Source organism: Limulus polyphemus, unplaced genomic scaffold (genome assembly GCF_000517525.1).
Source record: "Limulus polyphemus unplaced genomic scaffold, Limulus_polyphemus-2.1.2 Scaffold1453, whole genome shotgun sequence".
NCBI classification, from domain to species: domain Eukaryota; kingdom Metazoa; phylum Arthropoda; class Merostomata; order Xiphosura; family Limulidae; genus Limulus; species Limulus polyphemus.
Genome location: NW_013667063.1, coordinates 90,975 through 100,990, shown reverse-complemented (window position 1 = coordinate 100,990; position 10,016 = coordinate 90,975). Strand labels below are relative to the sequence as shown.

Sequence of the window (10,016 nt, the reverse complement as noted above, 5' to 3'; positions counted from 1 at the left end):
TGCCATGTCTAAACGTTACGCCGCTGCCTTTTGGCTTTGTTTCCAGACAGAGATACTTCTTTATTATGTTGCGTTTTGTTGCTTGAGACGCGTGGACGGCCTTTGTGTTTGTGGGTTCATGTCTATTATAAGATGCCACACTTTGGTTATCACGTGCAGTACGACTTGTTGCAGGTCTTGATCGCAACACATCTTTCTGATCTGAATGTTTTAATACTTGGCATCGGAAAGGACTTTATACTCCCTTCCCAAAAGCGGTTAATTTTCGGTAGCATCACATTACCTACAAAAAGTTCTATCGCGACTTTATATGGGCTGTGTTCGTCACGTGATCTGCTTATTTTCACATTCGAAATCATTTTAATATAACATACTCAACTCTCTGTGTGGCAGGGTTGCAGATCCTATTACGACATATATTGGAGAGGTAATGTCATGATGAATAGAGCAAATATTCAGAAAAATGAAACTTTGGAGGCTGAGGTTCTTCAAACGAAATTTTGAAAGTGATAATACACAAGATAATCTTCGTAGATATCCGGTTTTTTGGGTGGAGGGTGTTGTCAGTCATACCAAAATTACCTATTCGCGAGTTATTAGTCATCCTGTAGCACAGTGAAAAGTCTGCGGATTTATAATGCTACTACCCAGGTTTCGATACCTCTTGTGGGTAGAGCATAGATAACCCATTAACAGCTTTACTCTTAATTACAGACAAACAATCTTGAGTTATTGATACCTTTTTATACTAAAACTCTTTAATAAAATATAAAAAATCAAAATGCTTAAAAATATTCTATACTAAATCAATTTCCTTATACTAAATTTGTATTATTAATAAAAATGTCAACTGATAAGCTCATTAAAGAAAAACATGATGTGGGTAAAATTGTATGAGTTTTAACTTGCTACATTAAAAATTTACTTATTGATAGAGTAATATGATTGTTAAATATATATATATATATATGTGCGTGTGTGTAAAGAAAAAAATGTGTTATAAACTAGGAGGCGTTGTATATGTCGTGCATAAGGGGTGATGGGTATGTATACGGAATAGTTCCTGTTTTGGTTTTATAACGTCATTAATTTTTTTTCATATTTTAAACATTAACAAAACAGTTTTATCAGAAAAACCAACTTAAAATGGGTATTTTATTTGGAAAACACAATAAAAAAGTATCACGGGTTACAGAACAAGATAAAGCAATATTGGTAAGTAAACTACTAATTGTTATGTCTACCATTACTAACTAAACTAATACCAATACTAGATAGTAGTACTAATATTACTTATTAATAGTAATACTAATACGTAATAGACTGTATTGCTAACCGAGTAACTTATATTAGTTATAGTTTCCGTTAGTAATCATACAATACAACGTCGTCAGCTTTTAAATTAAAATAGTTTTCTTAATTGATATTATCAATGATAATGATACTACCTTTATTAAGTTATTAGCTAGATCATCAAATAACAATCTCGGTTGACACTTGGCTAGTCTATTACTCTCTGGTCATACTATATTATAGATAGTTTGGGCCTGGTAGGGTTATCAGTCCTTAGAACAGTTACTGACTTAAGAAGTGAAAAAAAAAAAATACTAGCTGACAGTAGGCTGCTTGTTTTGTTGAGATCACACAACAAAGAAGCCCTCCATACCTAACCTAATATAACTCCTTTTATCCATAAAAGTTTCGAACAAAATCTTAAATATATGCAAACTAATAAAGCACAAAGTAATATGGCAAGCCATTTCATATAGTTGATAACTAACACAGTAAAGTAGTTCTTTGTATTACTAATTAACTTCTGACTTGCCACTACCCACGTTAGTCTCCTACATGTGCACTAGCACTACTAAATGCAAAAAATTGTAATTAATAGAGTCAGTCTTTGACCCTTGCTGCTCATGGAGTGCTTCATCAGGGGTCAGTGTGTGTGTGTGGGCCTTTTGGTTTTTCTTCTTTACATTAATGCTGTTGATAGGGTTGCAGATCCTATTACAACATATATAACTTTTTTTAGTAAGTTATTAAAGTTTGTTTTTTGGATATTTCTAGCTTTTTTAGGATATTTAGGGACAGCAAAATAACTTGGATCAGTTTGTAAGTTGGACAGATATTTGGCAAATGTCATTTAATTCTTCAAGTTAATGCATTTGGATTATTAAAATTGGGATCACAAGTTTTATATAGCAATAAAAATTGGAATTCTATTACACATATTAACATACAGTATAAGCAAGTTTTTTCTTTAACAATTTTCTTTATTGCTCAGAGTTCTAAACTTGTGGAATAGAATGCCTGGTCATATAATTTGAGCAGTTACTCTGAATTCTTTGAAAATATATATTGTACAGGTAAAAGGTTATGAAGAACTGTATTTAAATTTGTTAGATGTGTAACAGAAAAAAAATTAGGTAGCACAAATAAAGCTCATGTACAACCATTTTTTGTCCATAGAGAGACTAGGTATATACTTAGTGTGATTATTTCCTGAGACTTTGTTCAGTCATAACTTAATATTGATAATGGAAGGTGGTTGTTATTGAATTGGCTAAAGTATTTCCATTGAGTACTATGGGTCTCAAGATGCGTCAAGAGTACTTTTAAATTTTGTCTTGGTTTTACATGATAACCTGTATTTGTTCAGATTGAGAATGTAATTTTTAATCAGCTGTGTTTGAGAAAATGTGTAACTTGATCATCACCTATCACTCTAAAACAATGGCTCAGTAGATAGAATGTACAAATGGTTACGATATTGTTAAATATGGCTGTTTTGCAACATCATCAAGATTGGGATGAGTGGTTATCCATAGTAATGATGGCTTATCAATCAAGTTTACATGAAAGTACTAAATTTGCTACAAATAAGTTACTATTAGGGAAGAAAATATATCTACCTATAAATGCAGTTGATGCTATGATAACTCAGGTATGTGACATTTGTTCTTTTACTCTAGTTGTTTCCTGTTGATTCTTATGTGAGCTTCTTGCACCTCAACTCATAGGATTTTTTTTCTGTCTTTTTTTCCCTTGCATGATTATTGCTTTATTGCAGATTCTTTCAGTCTGTGCTTTGTGTTGACTCTAAATTGCCACATCCTACCTGAACTTAAGATTCCTTTTCTGTGGCCTGTTGTTGTAATTCAACCTCTCTTATATCACTTCTTTCCACCCTTTATCTCTTCTCCCAGCTTTGACATTTACTTCTTCTCATGCTTCGTCTCTTTTATTCCCTCTCTGCTCTTCTTTGTCTTTTGCTTTCTCACCTTCTTCATTTGCTGTCCTTTTTACCCTTCCCCTCTGAGGCTTTGCATTGCTACCACAACAGCTTTATTGGTGTATGATCACATTAACGTGTTGTTCATGCTGCCCTGTTTTTTTTTCTTCATCTGTTTCCCAGTTACTTTTCTTTATTCTGGTACTTGCTTGATTTGGGTAATTTTTTTTATGGAGTTTGACTCCCACAGTTTTATCTTAAGACACTCCATTTGACACACTTCTTTTATTCAGACATTTTTTGGGGAGTTCCTCATCTTGTGGTTCCTTTATGGTGTCCCTGTTGTAGAGAGTCTGGTCATCATGGAACTCAGTGATCTGTTGTTTCAGAAACTGCCATTTAGCTTTGATCCTGTGGGAGCTTGGTTGTTACATTCTATGCATCTGTACACATTTTGTTGGAGACCCTTGTGTCCCACAAGTTTTCTCGCAGGTGCTTTCTTTGTCATTCAAAACTCACACCTGTGTTTTCAGTCAAATTCTAAAGATATTCATGTAGAGATTGTACTTGTTGAGTATGCTTTTCCACCATTATATGGACATTTGGGAACTTATAGCTCTAATATGTAAGGTAATTTCTGCTACAACTTTCTTTCTCCTTTGGGAGTCTGTCATTAGGGTTGACTGGTCAGGATCCTAAGCAATTTTTGATTCCCATTTAGTTCTTGTTCATTATGTAGTCCTTAAACCATGTTTGCTGAGTGGGCTCAACCTTCTTTATATTTCCAACATATGAAGGTTCTGGTTTCCAAGACTGTTCACGTCTCATTCTTTCCCTATTTTTGAGGTTCTATCTCTTTTGGAGACACTGTTACTTTTTTGTTTCCAATACAGTATATTATGGCAGGTCAGTTGATTATACCATGTGATACACTGTCTATTCTCATTTCTCTACCACCTTACAACTCATGGCTTCCATCTTACTCTAACCCCCTCCCTTCTCTTTCCAAGACTTAAACCTGTTCATAGAAGCTTCTCTAGCTGGGTGGGTTGCACTTTTGATATTGTCATCCTTTTTGATGTTTGGTCTTCTGCATAGTGATCTTTCCATACCAATGTCCTTGAGATGCAGGTAGTTCAGTGGACCTGTCACTATTTTTTGTTATAACAGTTTAGGCATCCTGTTTTGACAACACTGCTATCATTTCTTACAACAATCAATAAGGAGGTACTTGCTTTCTGGGTTTCTGCTTCTAATTATGGAGCTCCACTTTGGCTCACAGAAATAACATATATTTGTTGGCCTTTCATATTCTGAGAGCTTTGAATTTGATGGTGGATTGGCTGTCTCACCCAGATTAAATCTTTTAGGCAGAGTGGTCAATGTTTCTGTAGGTTTGTTACCTCTTTGGGAGTCCTCTTATCTCTTGCATTTACAACTCTAATCTATACAAAGTTACATCAGTTCCAGACTCCATGACCCTGACGGTATTCCCTTTGAGTCTGGATTGGTCCACCCTTTTTCTGTATGCCTATCCTTCTCATTGACTTCTTCCCTGGGTGCTTTTCTTATTTGTGACACCATTTACTAGATTCTTCTCACTGCTTCTCTTTGGCTTTCTCAGTGGGGGTTTCTTCTTGTTTGCCTCTTGACATCTCACAAGCCTTTTCCTCTTCCATCTTGGAGATTCCTTTTACATCAGCCTCCGACACCTATCTCTCACCACAATGTTTCACATCTTCATCTTTGTCTGTGGCTTTTGTCCAGTCTTTCGCAAGACAGATAGGTTTTTTCTTGCAGAGTAGCCTTTTTTCTTTCATATCTTTGTCAACCATCCACCCTTGCAATTAATCATGCAATTGGATTATTTATTGATGCTGGCCCCTTTTCCATTACCTTTCTCTTGGTCATTCAACTCTTCCTCACCTCACTTTCTTTTTACCTAGTTTTTGAGGCTGATCTATCCATTTCTTCAATTGTTGGTTTCATCTTTTTCCTGTCCATTCTTCTTCTTTAGTTATTACAAACCTATTCTAAACCTTTCTAATCAGTTTTATTCCTCTTCCAGTTCCTCTTCTGAGCAGGAATCTTTTATTTACTCAAGGTTCTTATGTGTTCTCCATTCAAACCTTTGGCCACCTGTGCTCCATGCCATCTTTCTCTTATGACATATTTCTTCTCTTTTGCATTTGACATCACTCTGATATTTTTACTTGGATGACTCCTGCATTGTTTCCCATGTGGACAGGTTGATTTTTTTTCCAAGTCTTCTTCTTCCTCCCAAAGACTTGGGCTGCTTAGAATATTGAATGGATTTCTCCAGTCACTTACCCTTTTCTTTCTTTCTTCTCTGTATAATTGTTCAGGTCTCAGTCATCTCCTTTATGTTGTTAGGGCAGTTCACTATTATCTCATTTGTACTGCTGTCTTTCAAGGCACTCGACATAACCTTTTTTTTTCCATGGGATTCCTCCTCTTCTTGCGATTTACTTTCTTCTACTTTGACCAGCTGGAAATAAACAATTCATCTGGTGTATTCATCCTCTATGGGAGGTGAATTCTCTTTCTGTTGCTTATATTTTGTAGTTTAATGTTGTTATTACAGAAATAAATTGTGAAAATTTTAGCACCGAATTAACAAAATTGTCCAACTATAAATTTAAAGTAATTCCTTAGACCATTAGTTATAGATATTTGTTCAAATAATAAAGGTAAGGTTTCACTTTTTAAATAATTTATGCTAATTATAACTACTAAAATTGAAATGAATATAATATATTTTTTCATGCTTTCTTAATAAATTTATTTGTCTAATTTCTGTCAAACAATAATCCAGTGTCTTGTCACATTGTGGCAGTGGGTAATATCATTATGTATACCAACTGAAGTTATAATTATATAGTGTGATATCAGAGAAACTGTTTGGATTTTGAAATAGAATTTAATGACATTAAACACATTTTTGTTAACCATTGTCATTAATTATGCAGTAGAACATATGTTTTTTTATAATAATTAAGTCTTCAGAAACTTGTGTGTCTTGATTTTTACATGCATTTCTTTCATTATTATTCTTTTATCAGCAACTGAAACAACAGCGAGACAAGCTGAAACAGTACCAAAAGAAGATTAGCATTAATTTGGAAAAGGAAAGATGTCTAGCCAAACAGCTTCTACAAAATGGAAAGAAAGAGTACAGAGACATTGTTTACTTTTCACATTATTAAGAAAATGGAATATTGCTTACATTGTAGTGTTTGTAGTTGTGAATGTGCATTTCATCTAGTGTCTCATGAACAGTGATATCTAAAATTAAAAATGTTTTTGTTTATAATTGTTGGTGATGGGTCCATAATGTTTTATCATGGTAAGTATAATTTTGTAAAATTCTTTGTTAAGATTAAAAAGATTTATTTGTATGTATTTTTTCTGTAAATTATCAGAAGAGCCAGACTTTTGTTGAAGAAGAAAAGATTTATGGAGCAGATGCTTGAGAAGACAGATGCCCAGCTAATGAACTTAGAAAACATGGTAAATTGGTTGATTAATGTCTTTTTCCTCAGTGAATGCAAGTACTTTATAATTGTACTTACTGCACTAAGAATATTTTTTAAGCTGATGACCTTTAGAACTGACTTAACATGTTTTGAGAATAACTAAACCTTGTAATAATATTTTAATGATTTTTAAAATTTGATTAAGAAATGTATTAATATTGTGTCTGAAAATACCAGAACGTTCATATTTATGTTGAATGGCAATAATCATTATAGTCCACATAGGAAAGAAAGCAATCTCTCATGTTTCAAAGCTATTACAGTGGATGTAAATATGTATGCAACAAGTACAAAATTATACATAGTGATCACTAGTGACTGACATACAATATTTTGTTTTTCTAATGATTTAATTTTACAGTATATTAAATGACATATAAAATGTGTGCTATCTCTGAAAATATGTATATATAAATAATTTATCAACTGCATACTGATTCTTAATAGACAATACAAAAAATTTCTTTTTTACTTAATTAGTATAATGACATAAGCATCATTACATGTTTGAAGTTATCCATCTTTATTGTAAGCTGTGGCATCTATAAATAAAATATTATTTTATTACTTTATAATTCACAATAAATAACACCAATGGGAATCTTAGTGGGATGTGAGAAACAGGTTTAGTTTGTGCATGGATGTTATCAAGGTGAGGTAATATGTTTTATTAAATCATGATGTCTGATCTTAATGGTTGTTTATCAACTTTACTACACAATACTTGGATAGTATCTTGTCACGATCACAGGTTCTACTCCTTTGGTTTTATTATCCAACTGATCTGTTATGATTTAAAATGCTAACACCACACATATGACATTTTTCATGCTACAACTTCCAATAAACCAAATTTTGTGATTATGTACATGTAATTAAGTAAATTCAAGTTTGCACCTGTCTGGATTAACTATAAAACAGGTGATGCATTGTAAATCCATGTCATATTAATAAAATTTAATGAACAACTCATAAGCAAGGGCATAAATAATAACTATATCTAACAATTAAGTTAAAGTTACATTGGTCCCCCTCTACCTGGTGTCTCAGTGGTAAGTCTAAGGGCTTATAGTACTAAAAATCAGGTTCTGATAATCACAGTGGGTAGAGTACAAATAGCCCATAGTGTAGCTTTGTGCTTAACAACAAGCAAACAAAAATATAAAATTAATGTTTTAATAATGACATACAAAAAAGTGAAATTAATGTTTTAATACTGTAAAGATAAATAATTTCTAGACAATAAATTGGCTGTCTTTAAATAGAACTTTTTTTTTTATCTAAGCCATAATAATTGCTTTCTATTAATTAATCACCCTGTCTCTATAAAATATGCTATATTTTTGTTATCAAAGCTATATGTGAATGAATTATTATACAAGCTCAATTTCTATTTCATTTAACTACAGTGTGTGATGCCACTGGTAACGAAAGTAACTAATATACAGGTATACTGCTAACAAATATTTGGCATGTTTATACCCTACAGCCACAAGTTATAGGAAATTCTTACCACAAGTGTAAGAAGAAAAGGGAATATCTAATTAAGGCATCAGAAATTTTACATATGAAAAGTAAAAGTGCTGTTTTATTTTAACAGTGGCTTAGGGAACTGTAACAGTATCTCAAACTAATACACAGTAAACCTTGTAAACTTCTACTAACACTTGTCCAAGTAGGCCAAACATGTTTGTACATAAAGTATACTTAGCACAAATACTTCACTAGGCCAACAGATCGTAGATAAATGTCCATTCTATTTTCTATTAAGTGGTACCTAGTTTAGCTTATACATTTAACTTGTTTGTTTATTTTGAGCTTTGTGTAGTCAACACATAACGGAAGGTATTTTGACTCCTTTCTGCATATGTTTGGATGATTTACTGACATGCTTATAAGAAGTAGATTTTCAAGCTGAAAGAAATGTCCACAACTTTTGTGATTTTAGAAACTAGAGATATTACTCTCAGAATGATACTATGTACAAAACTGACTTGTTAATTTAAGAAAATAATTTCAAAACTGATTATTGGTGGAAAATCAAATAGAATGGTGCTATTCTTTGATTTGATTTGTTTATATACATGTACAATAGTTGATGAATTCAGAGTAACACTATGTATTAGAACCCAGTTAAAAACATTCGTCATAGATATTACCTTTCATGTGAATGAAACTTTACAGTTAATGTTTTATACAGGCTCATGACTTGGAGTTTGCTCAGATTGAAATCCAGGTGTTAGATGGACTAAAAGTAGGCAATGATTCACTAAAGAAAATGCATGAAGTAAGTTATTTTTTAACACCTAAAATCTTTGCATTTTTTGAGTACATGTGAAGAATAAAGAGAAGCAACAGTTCATTTTTCTTATGTATTGTATGTCAATGTTTGTTGTACTATCTTTTGAATGATGATATGAGTGTTTTATATTAAATGAGAATATATGTAAAATAGTTTATGCAAATAGAAAATTGTTAATTTGTATAAGGCAGTAAATTCTTGAATCTTGATAACTTAAGTCATAGATTAATGTTTTATATTAACAACATAAAAACTAATGTTTTTATAATCTTACTATGAAAAATATGAATAGTGTGTATTGATGAGTGTACTCATCATGAATACTTAGCCTAAACAATCTATCAAAGAATAGTGAGTATTGTTTTATGATACAAAATATAATAGTATGGAAGAGTACAGTGTTCCATGTTGTTTTTATAATTAAGTATATTAACCAGAATTTTGCACTACAGATTTTAATCCTTTTTTTTATTAAAGTGCCTTGGTACCATTGTTGGTAGCTTTTCTTAATTTGTAAGTTCCTTTAAGGTTTACTATCTACAGATGTATTAGGTCGTCAAGAAATTAATGTGATGTTTTGGAATACTTTCATTAACCACCCTTCAATAAACGTACATCATGTATAATAGTTTAATGAACCACCTAAACATCATGTTAGTGTAGCCTATATAATGTGTAAAGTTTAGTATACTCTAATCCCTTATAGTGATGGCACACGACGAGACACACATTCGGCATGTAATGTTGTTTGAATACAAGGAGGGGAAACAACGCCTCTGTAGCCACAAAGAATATCAAAGAAGTTTTTGAAAATGGTTTGTACGTTTGTAAGTGTCAACGATGGTTCAGCAAATTTTGTTCAGGTGACTTTAGCCTTAAAAACTGTGATGGCAGGTGCCGACATGTTGAAATTGATATTGATGCT

At 32.4% G+C, this 10,016-nt stretch overlaps 1 protein-coding gene across 1 annotated transcript in view; it reads left to right on the top strand.

Moving 5' to 3' along the window:
* Positions 1–1,006: 1,006 nt before the first annotated feature.
* LOC106463651 (charged multivesicular body protein 6-A-like) overlaps positions 1,007–10,016 on the top strand; it is an 18,045-nt gene continuing 9,035 nt past the window's right edge. The window contains exons 1-4 of the mRNA XM_013923702.2: positions 1,007–1,215; positions 6,316–6,425; positions 6,676–6,763; positions 8,990–9,076. Of these exons, the coding sequence (XP_013779156.1) occupies positions 1,147–1,215; positions 6,316–6,425; positions 6,676–6,763; positions 8,990–9,076 (354 nt within the window). The 5' untranslated portion in view covers positions 1,007–1,146. The remainder of the gene's footprint in view (positions 1,216–6,315; positions 6,426–6,675; positions 6,764–8,989; positions 9,077–10,016) is intronic.